The sequence below is a fragment of the Haliaeetus albicilla genome, chromosome 14 (assembly GCF_947461875.1).
Source record: "Haliaeetus albicilla chromosome 14, bHalAlb1.1, whole genome shotgun sequence".
Classification (NCBI taxonomy): Eukaryota; Metazoa; Chordata; class Aves; order Accipitriformes; family Accipitridae; genus Haliaeetus; species Haliaeetus albicilla.
Window position 1 is genome coordinate 22589524 of NC_091496.1, and position 17536 is coordinate 22607059.

At 41.0% G+C, this 17536-nt stretch overlaps 1 protein-coding gene across 11 annotated transcripts in view; it reads right to left on the reverse strand.

Moving 5' to 3' along the window:
* PLXNB2 (plexin B2) overlaps positions 1–17536 on the reverse strand; it is a 261927-nt gene that overhangs the window by 65849 nt on the left and 178542 nt on the right. For all 11 annotated transcript variants that reach the window (XM_069801975.1, XM_069801980.1, XM_069801969.1 and 8 more), the window contains 8 exons: positions 16329–17439; positions 14426–14608; positions 11626–11748; positions 7680–7780; positions 5350–5476; positions 3499–3649; positions 1091–1205; positions 232–334 (listed from right to left, as the gene is read on the reverse strand). In XM_069801975.1, the coding sequence (XP_069658076.1) occupies positions 232–334; positions 1091–1205; positions 3499–3649; positions 5350–5476; positions 7680–7780; positions 11626–11748; positions 14426–14608; positions 16329–17439 (2014 nt within the window). The remainder of the gene's footprint in view (positions 1–231; positions 335–1090; positions 1206–3498; positions 3650–5349; positions 5477–7679; positions 7781–11625; positions 11749–14425; positions 14609–16328; positions 17440–17536) is intronic.

Genomic DNA, 17536 nt, shown 5'->3' on the forward strand with positions numbered 1-17536 from the left:
AAAGGAACAAAAATATCCTTTCAGGAGTTATTCAGTCTCATTGCCCCTCCTCAATTACACCCTTAAATTCCCACCCCCGCACTGTCACTAAAAAAAAAATACCTTACACTTCTCGAGTTAACTTTAGAATAATTTTTAAATCCCTAATTCAACCACTGATATAAGAGAAAAAGCAAAGAAAATATTGAAGTTTTCTAATAAAAACCTAATAATCTTATTTTTAAACATTACCATGTTTTGTTTAATCACATCCTGTGTTGAAGAGGACTCTTCACAGATATGTTTCTTCCAGTCCCACTGGCAATTCCATCTATTGCTTGCACAGGAATAGCATCTACAAATATAACATGATAGTCATGACAAACTGTCAGGCTTTTTCCCCCATTGACAAAAAAAGTAAATGAGATTCCATCGTTATTCATGGAGGGTAGATCTATCTGTTATAGTGCCCTTACTCTATTAAGCTGAAAACTTCATAGTAAGAACAATTCAAGAACCCCCAAAAGCCAATTTCTCCCTTAAATATTTGAGCAAGGATCAGAAAACTACAGCATCTAGCAGAAACTTTGAGATCAAGTCTGAGAGGACTGGAAATGACCTTGATCAACCCTCATACATAAGGATGAACAAAGTGGGGTTTGGGTTGGCTGCGCCTGCCCTGGGGCAGCAACATCTCGAGCAGGGCAGATGATGGGGGCAGAGTCAGATTTGACTGTCCTATTTGAATGCACTGCAACCCAAAGCACCAATCTATCATTTGAGGGAACAAGCAGGTAAGCAGGAGTCCACAGAGCTCACCTGCAGATACATTAGCAGCGACAGAAATGGCAACCCAAAGAACTGGCCTTTAATTATATAATTATATATGCCATGAATATTCCTATTCCATGTGTTTTATGTTAGCGGTTCACCTGGTGCCCTTCAACCATTTTTAAACTCCATTAAAATGTAAGAAAAAGGATTTGGACACTGGCAAATTTTGAGAGTGCAAAAGGCTTAATTATGAAATGATTGAGTAACCCAGCTGCCAGTTACCTGAAACACCATGCTACAGGATCTAAACACCTAAGTAAGAAGCTGAAACACTTACGGCTGATTTTCAAAGAGATTCATTGCTTCTTCACAGTCATAAAAAGGGTAAGTATGTGACGCAAAAAATATCTTGTTCTGTCCAAAGGTTAACTGAAGTGGAACTGAAACATGATCTATCACAAAAGAAAAAAATTATCTAAGTGGTTGTTGAATTCTTTAGCTCTTGAGCTGAATGATACAATGATAATAATTCTATTATTTTACAGGACATAAGCAAATATTTAACTATACTGTTGACACTCTGGATCTCATGACCTGTTATACTTTAGAGCTAAAGCTCTGTTTTGTCTTTTTAAGCTTTACAAAATTTTCAGCACGCGGTTGTCAGAAGAAGAGCAGAGATGGGATAAAGGGAAGAAACAAAATTACAGAGTAACTTTGTTTTATGGACGTGTTTCTTGGTGGTGCTATCATCATGCTAGAATTTTAGAGTCTAGGAGAACAAGGAAAACTGAATAAGGAGATAATTGAACACAGATGAAAACTGGCAGGAGAACAATCATTTTAAATAAAACATTTTTCTTAAATATGAATATGTCTGCATGTAAAATTACTTCTTTCATTTGTGGATTAAAACTGTCATTGTCATGTGAATTAAAGCAAGTGATCTTTGTGGTTAATGCCCAACAGTGCCTGCAATGCTAAGTTACCACAGGCACTTGTGATCTTCAGTTTGCCGTACATGATTTCTCCACAAATGTACTTCTTGTCTGGATTATTACTGAATTAAGAGTGGAAAATTTATCTTCAGAAACTGGTGCATTCCTCAGCGAAGCTGTTTGCAATACCTTTTGCAGAAATGATTAAGCCCTTGTGACAAGCTATTTCACAAGCTATTGAGCAATTTCAAACTCTGCTTTCCTTGAACAGGTTCTTGGAAGACCATCAGCTCTTTGGCTGGAAGTCATCTTTGCCTTCACTGGGTCCCCTTGAATATTTCAGACTGGTAGGAATGCCAGGGGATTTCCTAACAACGGGACTATGAAAAAGCATCCTTCCTCTCTAGAAATGTCCTATTCCCTTTGAAACCAACCACAACTAAAGTAACCCAGACTTTTCCAAACTCAATAGGGTTTCTTAACATTAAGTGGATGGCTCAGGACTTTTTGTCACATGCTGCCAGGAATCACTGCCTGTGCTCATAACCGTCTGCCTTCTGCTGAACCCATTGCCAAGCTTCTGAGCATCTTTATATTACTTTTGAACATCCTTTCAGATGGAACCCTGTGCAACCAACTCAGAGAGGCGTATTATTTCTAGGTGACTTGGTTACTATAATGCCATCCCTGATAAGCTTCTAGTCTTAGATTTTATGCTGGAAGACATCAAGATGTCATGTTTATTAACTTTATGTCCTGCTTTACAAAATATTTAGGGAATGTGAATTGGCCCTAAATTATGGAGTGCTGCTTTAACACTTAGCATAATCTGATACTGTGACACACCCCAGCTAGTTTAAAACTTCAGAGTGAGATTTTAACATCATTACTCTTCCTGCAACTAAAACTGGATTTTGACCTGTTTCAGCCTTAAGAGAATCTTAAAAAGTGCTTCCAAGTACCTCTCTGACAATTCATGGCTGTTGTGATACATATAAAAGGGTTATCCTCCAGGGTACCTCTGCAAGGTGCAAAAGCACCTGTTTGGTTTTTTTGGTTTTTTTTAAACTGGATACATAATAAACAGTGCTGTGTAACCAGTTTTATTCCATGTGTTTATGCATCAAGATGTATGAACTTAAAGCATGAATAAAGCACTATCTAGGAAATAGCACAAGAATTACAGTTGGCAACAGACGTTAAGCACATAATCAGTGGTTCAGAACAATGATACAGCCTTTAATTATATGATCACATATTTTTTCACTGGACTTACTATTGCAGAAGCTGGAGGGCACATAGTAGAAGAGGCAGAAGGCTTTATGAGAGAAAGGACAGCCTTGTAACATGGACCTGAAAACAAGCCACTGAACTACAGCTGACTAGAGCAAAATTAAGGCATCAGAGATGAAAAACTTCCCATCTGAAGTGCGTATGTGGCTCTTCTGGCCCCACAACTCAGAGTGATTAGGGCTAGATCAGAGTAGCTGGTTTTTTTTTGTTTGGGACACAGAATAGCACCTCTCTGGCTCCATGTCTACACCTCTGCCAAGCTCCTGTTTCAGGTTCCTGGTAGAAATACTGGGAATGCTACAGCTTGTAAATATAGCAATGGAAAAAGTTTGAGCAAACTTTTTTTTTTAAAATGTTTGAATGGACAAAGTTCAGCAATAGACTATTTAGGGAAAGGGGACCGGAAAAGATAAAAAAACTTGTATGCAGCTCATATAAGAGCATCACATTAGAAGCAGCAGCAGGCTATGTTTTTTCCTGTTATTATACATGGAAGGTAGCAATATTTCTTTACCTTGACCTTTCGGTGTTGGAGGAATTATATCGGGGGGATCACAGATAATAACCCCTTCTTTTAATTGAGCAGAATGGGTTGTTTCACCAAATGTACACAAAACCTCGTCACTCTCAGTCAAAGTTGGCAATGGACTTACAGTCAGTTCTACCTGGAAACAAAATTTAAAAAGTGTAAAATATTTGAAAGAAATAAGTCAAGACCCAGTAAGATTTATGGCCAGAGAATTTCAACTGCTCTTTTTTTTTGGCCAGCAGTGATATTTTGGCTAGTATCACAGAAGATGGTTGTCTTTTTCAATTTTTATTTCTTCCCACCTGCTAATCTTTTCTTCTTACATCTCTACCAATTTTTCTCAGCTGAGTCTATGATGAACTAGACTGGTACAAACACACCTTGTCCTGTCAACGCATTAGCTCAGAACAAAAATGTCTGGACAGACACATCCAAACCCTTTTATTCTTGTCCTCAGCATCCAGTTTAGCAACAGTAAACAGAGTGGTTAACACTTAAATCCTGACACACTTAATTAAAATTACATTAACCTTAGGTGTTAATAGTGAATAATGAAACCAAGGCTGGATGGGCTGGAAAAGCTGGAGTTTGAAAGGGCTGAACAGAAAAAGTGGCTTCCTCAAGACTCAATGTACATGCAAGAAACCCACTGAGATCTATCATTACTGCTAAAAAAAGATTTCTGAGTGATGGTGAGATCTTAATCTCCTCGAGGAAATTTTCAATACAGAGTGTATGTGAGAAACTAAAAGCAAAATAAAATGGGAAAAATTAGCAAGGAAAGAGGAAAAATTGAAATGAAATTTTGGATGCTGTCCTTGATTTAATGCTTCAGGTGTGTTAATTATACAGTTTTACTTTTTCCATTTTGTATTGCCAGTACAAATGACAATCATCCTTTCTTACTGAAACTGGTCCACTATGTTATGAGCTGCAACATTTTTTGGTGAGTAAAGGAATCATGAGGAGACAGTGGCATTAGTGATGTTACAGGCAGCATGCAAACGCTCATTTGAAGTTGGGTTTGGTTTTGGGTTTTAGGTATTTTGGCCTCAGATGCTGATATGAGACACCGGAGACTTGTCAACACAAGTTGACAAGATCTGAACTAAGAAAATGCATGGATTTTAAGTGGACTAGTTACGCTCTACTAACATCTTTATTCAACATAGAAATGGCCTTAACACAATGCTGTTTACATCATTTAGGAATGGAATTAATGTGACTTGAATGAAAGTCTCTTTCTTTCTGATTAAGAGGGATTAAAATCCATTTTACTGATTTTACTTGTGGAGCATCCCCAGGAAGACCTCAGTCTGCACTGGCATGCTCCATTTGGAGTTAGAGCAAGCTATGACACCCTGGTCACACTCTCAACACTCAGTTTTGTTGCCAGAGTCGTTTTGCATGCTGAATTTACCTTCTCCATGTACCTAGACAGACTTCGCTGTGTAGGCAAATCCACTACTGATTTTAAAGCAACAGCTTATGGCTTCACTGCTTACTTAAGTTTATGCTCAAGTAAGCTGAAAGGGCAGCATGAAGTCTCCCCTATCAATCACTTTTTATGGGTTATACAACACTGTGCAACACTTTCATAATATTCAGTAATTGCTTTATCAGCCATACTAGTGCATCGTTTTGGTTTACAGAGGTCAAAAAGAGCATTTCTTAGTAGAAAATATGAACTGCAACCTGCAAAAACAGCAGGCAAGAAAGAGCACTGTAAGAAATGCCAGAGACTGAGATACCCAAAACACTATCCTATTCCTAGTCTCCACTGCGCATAAAGAAACGCAGATACTCATCTTCCTGGTAGTCGTTTTCTTGTCATACCTTAGCAGGGGCTCTGCAGCTCATATTTAGAGGGTCTGCACTAATGATAGTCATGCACGTGCCACTTGGACTCCACAGCCAGTGGTTCTCCTTATCAGCTGTTCCACAGTCTGCCTTCTTTGTACACCTGACAAAACAGGAACAAAAAACAAAGTAAAGCAATATTATAGCTGGACTCTGCTTTCTCTGAACTATGCAACAATTTCAGGATTAGAGCATGAAATTACAACACAAGATAACTGGGAATTTGCTTTAATATTGGCTATTCAGGTTGCTATTAGAGAATTTTTAATAGAATAAGTGGTGGAATAAGTACTGATGGTTTGAGATGTCAAAAGCAAGTGGGAAAACATGCCTATACTATTTTGGACACCACCTTGGATTAGACAACCCAAATCAATGCAGAGGCAGTAATATTTAGCACAGGAGCCATCATGCATTGGAGCCATTGCCTGATCATCTGAAACTAGGCTGATTAATCTTCATTGTAATATATAACAAAGTCCTGAATGAGTGGGCACAGCCTGTTTTTTCTGCAGGTCAAATGGCAGACACCTCTGTGTTGCCGGTAATAAGACACCCTACTCATGAGAGTAAAATGCAATAGAGAAGTATTGCCAGGGGCACACAGGCTTGTGGAGAGCCCCTGTGAAACCATAGCACTAGGAATGTTACTTTCATAGTGAATATTTTCATTAATTCCTGCCACTATTTAAGACCTCTCTCTGCCAGGGCACCATTACCATTACGGGAAGACAACAGCAGGTGTGCAGCCTCACCAAAAATACTGGGAGATTTTCCCAGCTCAAGTACAGGAAGGACAGAAAGAAGAGATGCTGCAGTGCAGAAGCTGTATATATGGCCACAAATGCTTGTTGAAGTGTGTGTGTGGGGACAGTCTCATGCGTATTCTTTCCATTCTGTGCAAGGTTCAGGAGAAAATGCTGTAGGATCTCTGGCTGCTGTAGCAGAAGACTATTAATTTGTCAGGGGCTTTAACACAGTGCAGTAGCTGCACAGTTCTGTCAACCCTACCTTTAAATATATCATTTACACACAGAGTCTACGTTCATATAACATATCCCTAAACACACTATTAAGTGCTCTGTGTGATCATGAGACAGAACTTGCTGCAGATGAGAAAAATATTAGAAATTAGACACTTTTTTCTCCCCACTGGAAATAAATACTAGCAAATATAAAAATTCATGTTTGCCTGTTCTCAGAGACCATTAATGTTTTGAGATATTGAGGTCAGTGGTCATATCAGAAACGTAAAGGGAAATCTAGGGTAAATTGCCTTTTGTATAATGTATGACATGGCCTTCAGCTCCCAGCAGACAAGGAGGAGTTTGAGGTGTATATTCCAAGTCTCCAGGTTTCATCCACAGCAACCTAAACCCAGGCTGGAAGAGTTACAGTATATAACATAAACCTGCACGCACTGCATAAGTTTCTCTGCAGTGCTCCATATTATGCTACACATCAGGCTGATAGGTAACTTAATGTGATAGTTCACATTTTCAGACAGGAAGCTAGAAGCCTGAAATTCATCTGCATACTATAATTAAATAGCCCCTTTGTTCCAACAGCAAGTACTTAGAATCACAAATTCCCAACCGCTCATGCCAAGGGGTTAATTAACTTAGTAGTCAAAAAGAGAGCTGCAGGACCGCTCTTTCCACATGCAGCTCCAATCAATGCAGAGTGCAAAGAAGAGACATTCCAGAGCTGTTCAGTGCTGTCCTAGTTTACATCTGTTTGAATATTAATTCAGTTAACCTCTGCAGATAGTCAGCCAAATGCCACTTTCTGCTCTCCTACAGTTAGGTGAGGGTTCAGTGTAGCTACATGTCTTGATAGATGACATTTATATAAAAACAGCATTTGAGCTATATACTTTATTTCAGACATGAACAGTTTTTTTCTTTTATGTTCTTTTTGACACTTTCCTGCTCTACTTAAAATATAGGCTATATTTTCTGAATTTTAAATAGGGAGTACCCTTTTAATTTCTGGGAGAACATTTGACTGTACAGTTCAGAGAGTGATTAAAAAAGCAGTTAGAAGATGTATCCTGATTTTCCAGCAGTACCAGCAGAAAAGTATATATTTTCCCAAACTAATCAAATCTGCAGAAGTCAACGGGGACTTATTTGTGAGCACAGAAGATTGATATCAAAGTCTGTGTGATAAAATTAAATCACTATCAGAAGTGTAAGGCTGAGTACAAAGAGCTGGGATCACTATGCTGAACAGTAACCCACAGCACATGTCAAAATTTGAGCTATTCCACTGCCTGCACCCAAGAAAACACCAGCAGCACTCACCTGCCCTCTCTCACGCACCAGCCGCAGTATGGATCCCTTGCTTGAGTGCATTTCTCACAGTCCGAATATTTGTGGCAGTCCTGCACAGGCAAGCGATGCACCTGGAGAACCGAAAGTAAGGCAAACTGTAACGAATCTGAAGAAGGCACAAGGAGATGGAAATGTTTGTGGACAGGGTTGTACAGTGCTGTTGCCTGTGGCAGCAGAAGACTTGACTCAGACTTGACTTACGTCAGAGGTCAGCTTGATTTTAAGAAAATACATACAAAACCAGAGTCCGGTTATTTCCCCCTCAACAAAGTCCAAATTCACACACTTTTCCTGCTTTTTTTCACTCCAATATTCTCTAATCTCTCTTCAAAGTAACGTAGGACATTGTTATAATTGAGAATCATGAGCAAGTCTTACAAAAATTGAACTTTTCAGCTCCTCCAGTTATGTTACTTCTGGAAATCTGCATTATAGCAGCCACCACAGGACAGAAACTGCATCAACAATGCTCTGAATTCAAGAAACACCTACTGCAGGATGGATACTTTCAAATGGCTAACTTGGTACTGGCTAGATCATTTTTTAAACAGAATATCCTCCCTTCCATATCACTAGCACAGAGATAAAATAATTTGGAAATGCAAACATCAGTGGCACTTTTAGCCAGAAGGCATTTCAGAAAGTCTGCAAGCGTGAGAGAGCCAGGGCACTTCGGGTTACTGCACTTCTCCATGCATAATCCTCCACCACGCAATACACTCATGAAAGAAAATGGAAATAATTATGACAGGAAGCAGCAGGGAAAAGAGCATCATCAGTTCTCATGTCTCAGTCCCCCAGTAAATATACGGCTTCTGGTTTTGATTTCCTTTGGTGCTGAGAATAAATAACTTTGTCTTTCTTTGGTGCACAGAAAAAGGAGCCCGCACACGACCATCCCTTTTAGTTATGCTGTTGAAATGATGCAAGAGGAGAACAAGACATATGTCTTCCTGTCGATGACTATGTTTTACTTTTAAAGAGCGCAAAAAGTCTAGCAACAGTAACTCTGAGATGTAAGCTTTCTTTTTTCTACCTTATCCTCTCATTTAATACAACAGGCAATTACAAAGCTACTTTGAAAGTCTGAGTTTGGCCTTTTCTTTCACATTTGGAGAGTTCAGTCTGACTCAGTTAAGGAAAATGTCAATATTGAGTAGTTTTCTTGCATTTATTAATACAGAGGTTTACCTTTTCAGCATTCCCTTCTTCCTCAGATTCTTATCTAACTGGAGCTGAGTTACTGGCACTCTGCTTCACTAACTGGTACCCATGAGTAATTTAATATCCAGTGAATGGCTTTTTTATGACAAAGTATTTATTTCATAATTCTGGCAGGCAGAAACAAGCCCTAGAGATTGCCATCTCTGCAAGTTTTACGTAAACTTAATGGATTAAAAAAAAAAAATAGCAGCTCCATTTACAGCCAACTTCAAAATGCAGAGAAACTAATTTTAGAGATTTTCTAACTGGCACTCGTAATCAAAGAGAGTGGTAAAAACTAAAACAAGCAAACAAGCTAGTGATTGTGGTAAGTGACTGCCACAGGCTTCTGCTTTCCTCCCAGTATAGTATGTACCATTAGGAATTTGGGACCCTACCAGTGATATTCACTTGTAATCAATCAGAGTGAGCACGGCAGGGGTGGTATGCTCCTTTCCAAGTCCCCCAGGAAGCTGCAAGGGGTTTCTCCTGCTCTCTTCCCAAGCTCTGGGAGCAGAGCGGGGAGGAGGGGGCTGACTTTTGAAAGCATTTGCTCCAAACCACCCACTGCTATTGACACAGCAGCAGAAGCTGGGAGGAAAAGGGGGAGGAGAAGTGAAACAGGAAAGCAGGAGCTTACTTCTCACTATGGCTCTTAGCGTCTGTATCGTTCTTCCTTGTATTTCTCTCTATCTGATTTCTTTTTAAAGTTATCTGCTTCAAGTTATCATCCACCACATCATCACTTTCACTTTGCTCAAGTGCTTACAGAGCCCAAGCAATTCATTTCCAAATGCTGAGGCACGCAGCATCTGCCAGGTACCTTAGCAGTAAGCGTGCCTATCGGCACAGCTAGCCTGCCCTTTATTGTTTACCTTATTTATAATAACTTTAAACCATTTTAACTCCCAGGGTAAGATTCTGATGTGTCTATTCCCACAAGTCCCAGCCATGCTTAACCCAGAAGTGCACATTTCAGCATTTATTCTTCCCCCCCTTGCTTATGTCGCTTTGTTTCTCCTAGCTCCAAAGGCCTCCATTCTCCTCCTGCCTATCTGCTTCTAAAAGTGGGTGGGACTGCTCATTGTAATTAACTCCTGGAGATGACAGTAATGTAATGCCATTATAGAGCTCCCAACTTTAGTTATTCATGTTTAAGCTGAACAGGTTTTGTAAAAGAAAACTATTATTCGAATTATTCAGAAACTGCAGCGTCTATAAGAGCTACTTGGAAAAGATTAAACTGAAATCCTTTCTTTGGCAGAAATTTGCCGCTTTTGAAATTTAAATGTTTTGTAGAGATGGAATTTTGGGTTCCTTTGCAAATTTTCTCTGAAAAATTTGTCTGTGGCCTTCCTAAATTCTACCAGTTCAAGCAGACTGTCACCAGTAAACTCATCTTTCAAAGTTGCTGCCATTCCCTTATGCTGCTCAGCAGCTCACACCATAGCCTGGTGGGGACCTCGGGGCTTTTCAGCAACATGCCAGCTTGTCAAACAGGGTGCCAGGCCACCCAGGCTTTTGTGGACAATGTTGAAGTTTGCAGTTCTGTTCCAAATCTGAACAGAAGCCAAATGAGAAGCATCAACTACTCAAAAAAAAAAGAAAAAAAAACCCGAAGTAACCTCTCTCACACACTGTCCTATTTTTAAATGCTTTATCAGTCGCTTATCTGGCACTTTTTCCAATGTGGCTTCTAGCCTGAAAACATTCAGCTAGAATATAACATTCCCGCAGCAGGAATTTATATTAATTCTTTTATAAAACAGACAGAGAACATTCTTCTTGCAATGTTTTCCCCAAATACTCTCCTTTCACAGACCCCCTCATTCTCCCTATGCTACTGCTGCTGGAGCATTTCCCATGTCCTATTCCGTGTCACTGTCAGTGCTGCAGATGGTCACAGCCTGTCACCCACCCTGTTCTGGAGAGGTGCTGAACCACGCATCTGAGGCTGGCAGCTCCAGCCACCACAAAGAGAAGTGTCAGAAGAGGGTTACAGTTGGAGGTGAAGGAGAAATCTAGTCTCCCTCTCATCTCCTACTTGCTTTTTTTCCCTCCTTTCTTTACAAACCTCCATTGTGCCTCACCTGCCAGCACAGAGAAGGGGAACCTAGAAGAGATTGCCTGTGCCTTCTGTAGCAAAGTCCAACCTTTCCTGCTGCACTCGCTTGGCTATAGCAGACGCTTGAACAAAAGCATATCCCAAAGTTGTAATTCTCTCCATTGCTGCTTAGTTTTTGACAGCAAGACCCACAAAAACTCCTGGCAGCTTTACAGATGTGTAAATGCTATTATGTCAGCCGCCAGCATCCTAAATCTTGAAGTACTCTTGAAAAGGACTGATGGCAGCTAGAGCATCCACCGGTACCCCATGGACACCACACCGAGTGCTAGGGCTGCCTGACCCCGTGGTGTGCTGGTGCCAAACATCTCAACTTCATCCTTCTCGCAAGACTGTGTAAGAGAGCTTTAGAGGTGAACTCACTTCCCATTCCCAGTCACTAAGCACCATGGATATAACGTTCTCCAAGTCACAACAATCAAATGCATCAGCTTAGACTTGAGAAAGGTCTCCACAGACACAGGGCCGGGGGGGAGCCCCACCAAATGAGGCCACTTCCAGGAACAACTGAGAAACGTACAAGTCTCAGGTAAAGTTGCAGAGAAAGTGAAAGTGGACCTGGTCCTTAACACAAGCAGGACACATTACCTTGTCTGTGGTCATCACGTACAGATTTTCTTGTGTTTGGTCAAGGACCAGGTCATTCTTTATGGGTTTGTTTAGTTCAATAGTAAGAGAGCTGTACTCGGTTGCAGTGGATGACAGGAACACCTATTTCATGGAAGAAAGAAAGGTGGTTAATGTTGCTTTTTTTTCCAAAAATCATTATATCTGGCTACTGCCATAAAAGACAATAAAAAATGTTTCTATAAATATATTAGCAACAAAAGGAGGGCTAAGGAGAATCTCCATCCTTTACTGGATGTGGGGGGAAACGTAGTGACAAAGGATGAGGAAAAGGCTGAGGTACTTAATGCTGCCTTTGCCTCAGTCTTTAATAGAAAGACCAGTTGTTCTCGGGGTACACAGCCCCCTGAGCTGGAAGACAGGGACGGGGAGCAGAATGAAGCCCCCATAATCCAAGAGGAAATGGTTAGTGACCTGCTACACCACTTAGACATACCCAAGTCTATGGGGCCGGAGGGGATCCACCCAAGGGTACTGAGGGAGCTGGTGGAAGTGCTCACCAAGTCACCTTCCATCATTCGTCAGCAGTCCTGGCTAACTGGGGAGGTCCTAGTTGACTGGAGGCTAGCGCTTGTGATGTCCATCTACAAGAAGGGCCAGAAGGCGGATCTGGGGAACTACAGGCCTGTCAGTCTGTGCTCGGTGCCGGGGAAGGTTATGAAGCAGATCATCCTGAGTGCCATCACGTGGCACATACAGGACAACCAGGTGATCAGGCCCAGTCAGCATGGGTTTATGAAAGGCAGGTCCTGCTTGACTAACCTGGTATCATTCTATAACAAGGTGACCTGCTTAGTGGATGAGGGAAAGGCTGTGGATGTTGTTGTGGATGACCTAGACTTTAGTAAAGCCTTTGACACCATTTCTCACAGCATTCTCCTGAAAAACTGGCTGCTCATGGCTTGGACGGGCATACTCTTCGCTGGGTAAAAAACTGTCTGTATGGTCAGGCCCGAAGAGTTGTGGTGAATGGAGTTAAATCCAGTTGGTGGCTGGTCACAAGTGGTGTCCCCCAGGGCTCAGTATTTGGGCCAGTTCTGTTTAAAGTCTTTATCAATGATCTGGACGAGGGGATCGAGTGCATCCACAGTAAGCCTGCAGACAAGTTGGGCAGGAGTGTTGATCTGTTTGAGGGTAGGAAGGCTCTACAGAGGGATCTGGACAGGCTGGATCAGTGGGCCGAGGCCAACTGTATGAGGTTCAACAAGGCCAAGTGCCAGATCCTGCACTTGGGTCACAATAACCCCATGCAACGCTACAGGCTTGGGGAAGAGTGGCTGGAAAGCTGCCTGGCGGGAAAGGACCTGGGGGTGCTGGTCGACAGTCAGCTGAATATGAGCCAGCAGTGTGCCCAGGTGGCCAAGAAGGCCAATAGCATTCTGGCTTGTATCAGAAATAGTGTGGCCTGCAGGAGCAGGGAAGCAATCATCCCTTTGTGCTCAGCACTGGTGAGGCCGCACCTCGAGTACTGTGTTTTGGGCCCCCCACTACAAGAAAGACATTGAGGTGATGTGCATCCAAAGAAGGGCAACGAAGCTGGTGAAAGGTCTAGACAACAAGACTTATGAGGAGCAGCTGAGGGAACTGGGGTTGTTTAGCCTGGAGAAGAGGAGGCTGAGGGGAGACCTTATTGCTCTCTACAACTACCTGAAAGGAGGTTGTAGTGAGGTGGGTACTGGTCTCTTTTCCCAAGCAGCAAGTGATAAGATGAGAAGAAACGGCCTCAAGTTGCACCAGGGAACATTTAGATTGCATATTAGGAAAAATTTCTTCACTGAAAGGGTTGTTAAGCACCGGAACAGGCTGCCCAGGGAAGTGGTTGAGTCACCATCCCTGGAGATATTTGAAAGACATATAGATGTGGCACTTTGGGATATTGTTTGGTGGGATTTGGCAGTGTTAGGTTTATGGTTGGACTCAATGATCTTAAAGGTCTTTTCCAACCTAAATGATTCTATGATTAATGAAAATCCTGTGTTTACTCAAGTTCACAAATTCACATGAGGAAAAACATTTCAGTTTGAAGTATATGGCATCAAAAGCAGGAAGTAAACCATAAAAGTAATGAAAAAAATTGCTCACTGCTCACAATAGCTAGTATTTGTATCTTTTTTTGTAAATACTGATTTATATTAGTGCTGTAAAATTAAAATTCTCAACTCAGAGCCATTGCACTTGAAGGTGTTCAAATTTGTTGTCTTCCCTTACGGTAACCAACAGTTTCAGCTTCAAACTTCAAACCACGTAATGGCACATGGCCATCACTCCCCTTCAAGCAAAACACGGTGTTTGGCGTTGCAGTCTTGACATTTTAACACCACAAACATGTGAACCCTTGAGCCCCACACCACACAATCAGAATTTAGCAGAGCTCCAGCTTGGGCTTTGTATTGCCACATCTATTCACTGAATGGCCAGAGTAATTACAAAATGAAAAGTTGCTCTTAAACTAGTATAGGCTTGAATAGAGATAAGGCTAGAGCAGCTGTTAGATTACCTAAGGCTGTTTATATAGGGCTCTCAGTAGGTATCTAATCCTTCAGGAAAAGTGTAATTCAGGTGATGCTAATTCAATCTGTGTATCGGATAGCTGAGGTACGTCAGAAATAATGTGGCTTTTCTTTGAAATTAAAAATACCAAGAGAATTTGCTGCTGGTATGCTATCTTATAAATCTCATTTACTTTTAGAGTAGAAGTATGCTATCACTACAGTTCACAACCTTTTAAACACCTTCCAGTCTTTTAAGTCCAGTTTGTTACCTTAAGAATTTTACCATCCGACGTTCCCAGAAAGGCCACAGTATGTCCATTCTCCACAGCCACAGTGACGGCCGTGAGATTCATCCCTTCTTTTTGCAGTACCGGCTTCTCTATAACGCCATTCTTACTTCCCAAAAGGTATGGCAAGTGTTCAGAGCCACAGGGGAAATTTTTGCTTGCATTCTAATAAGGAATAGCAATACAGAGAGATGTTAAACATTCAGATCAATAATTCCTAGTTAAGAATGAAGTGCAACCCTATTACCAGACAGTATAATATCCCTCAGACATAGAAGAGTGGAAAGAGAGAAATGGATTGTCTGGCCATTTTCCCCCAGCCAACAGGCAGCAACCAGAAAACAGCCTGCTAATTGCAAACTGCTTCAATGCTTTCACTTTCCAGGAGACATGGGGAGATAAAATTTTCTGTTTCAATTTCATTATAGCAGCACAGTCTAAAAAGTAACCCGTTTGTTTAATTAAAATGAACATGTCATATAGACTGGGTTGACCAATTTTGTGTTGAAGGCTGTTTTTTTAATGCTGTTTTGTTTCTTAATTTGCTGCTATCCATAGAAAAGCAACCCACTGACAACCATCTCATGAACTTCAACACATTCCCTCCTCACTACACTTTAATCCTGAGCTGCAGGGAGTTCCACCAGAAGGAAGTTCATTCGCACCTTGCCCTTCCTGCTATATTTGGTAACAAGACTGTCTTTCTGATCTGAAATCCACACCTTCTTTTTGCCAGAAGCCACGGCCGCTCCACTTGTCACATTCAGAATTTCTGTGTTTGATGCTCACCTCAGATGCAGGGTACTGCAGCGAGTAAGACTGGTGTTTGGAAGCAAAAAGTGTTCTTTTGGCTTTTTATCAGTGCTAGTGACCTACTGTGTGGGAGAGGGCTGTGGTTTCATGAGATGAAGGATTATGGGTCAATACCAACATAAGGTATTCCCATGCCCCATCTCTTCAGCTGTTCACTCCTACTCCTGGACTGTAGCACACCACTTCTCAAGCTGTGCTCGAACAGCTGCTTATGCAAGTGTGTACCTTGCTCAGGTTGGGGAATTAAGACATCCTCCTAAAAGCTGGCTGAGTTTTTTTTAAGATGAGTCAATTCCTCAGCCCAGTTTAGCGTTGGCTGCAGTAACAAATAGCATGCACAAGTAGGGCTTGGGAATAGGGTGGTGTGGGCAAAAACATCATAAAGTCAACAGAGATGCTGAAAACTGCCTCTCTGAGACATAGTCGTAAATTGAAGAACAGTATCTGGAGGGGTGTAAGTAACAGTGCTCTCCAAAAACCGTGTAGCTGAGGTAATGAAAAGCCATAAAAAGAAGATGTCCATCATGCTGTGGAAGTATTTTGAGCCTGAGCAAAACATGAACACCACCTGAATATAAGAAACATGCATATTTCTAGTTATCTGAAAATTCAAATCCAAGTGAGAAACAACACTGAACTCTAGATATCACCTACAAGATTCTTAATACCATTTAAAAACATTATAAATATGTTGGTTGAGACCAGAACTGTCTACAGTGATCATCTGGAAGCTGATCATACACGTAACAAATCACTGCATTTGACTCAGTAATTTCCGTACCAGAAGGAACCCTTTAAAACAAATGCATTCATAATACCAATATTTATCTTTCAGAAGACATAAGATCTTTTTTATCAAAAAAAGTATTACTCAAAAGTATTACTATCTTGCCACTTCTTGCTTGACATGTTCTGTGAACCCCCAACCACATTCCATTTCTATGGTGAATCCAGCTATTGAGTTTTCAGTCATCTGATCTCACTATAGTTTAGCTCAAAGCCATCTCAAAACATGCAGTTGTGTATTTGCCACTAATTCTAACACAGATTCTAAAACTGATACTGATATTACCAGTCCATGTGATGCACACGGGTTTTCTGCTGCAAAAAGTTTGTAAAATGAGCTGGTATTCTTTTTGGTGTAGCAATCGTTCCGGTTTTTTTCCATCTTTTCATTGATGTGCCGCAAGGAAAACACACACATGGCAGATTTGAGAGAGCCATTATCTTTGTTTACTTTGCTGAAGAGTGCAAGAAGAACTTTGTCATCTGAGAGAGCACCCATAGTTTGTCTCTGCTGAGCCATGCTCTCAGCCAGCTCTTCTCCCGGGACAGTGACATAAGCAGAATGACAGTGGTCATAGGCACCATCATCATCTTTGCAACCAAAGTCCATTTCAAAGTAGGAATAATAATGGGCATCATCTTTGCACAGACGTGCAATCAGTGTGCGGTTATTGACGGGCTGTTTCTCTTGCTGATTAAAAATAAAATAAACATAGTTTTTATCCTCAAAGACTGCCACAAATTGTTGTGTGCTTGATGAGTGATAAGCTGATTTAACAGCTGCTGAGTCTGTATACATTTCAAAAATGTCTTTTCCATCCCTTTCGTAGAGCTGCCGAGTGCTGATTATTATCCCATTATCATTTGGTCCATTCCCTTTCCCAACAAACAGCACTCGGTCATTATTCAAGGAAGTGATCAATCCCACAGTTGATACACTCTCATCATTGCTCGCTACAAAGGACTTTTCTCCGCTACTGTCTACATAATACTTCTCATTGCTAATGTCTTCTAGATCTCTGATGGCACAGATTCCCTTAAAAAGGCTTCCACACACCACAATTGTTTTATCCGCCTTGTTCAGCAACAATAATTTGTTGTAATTGTCAGTCAGTACCGCCTCTTTACATTGATTTTCATCAATGGGAGGTGTGCACTTTTTGTTGTCCTTTCTTGGACCTGTTTCTACAGACCTTATTACATCCAAGTTTTCTGTAAGTTGATACAGAGCATTTACCACTCCCAAATAGATTATCCCAGTGTCATTATCCACTGTTAGATGATTTAGCTCTGTAGTACTTCGAAAAGATTTCAGTTCCTCATTTCTGGATAAGGTGATGCAAAAACAGCTCAAAACACTCAGTGTCCAGATCCATAAAGCCATTTCTATGTAATACCTAAAAAGGGAAAGAAAAGAAGAACATGAAACATACTGAAAAATAAAATTTACACAAAATTCAGCAACATGAAGGTTTTTTTCTTTCATGATTTCAG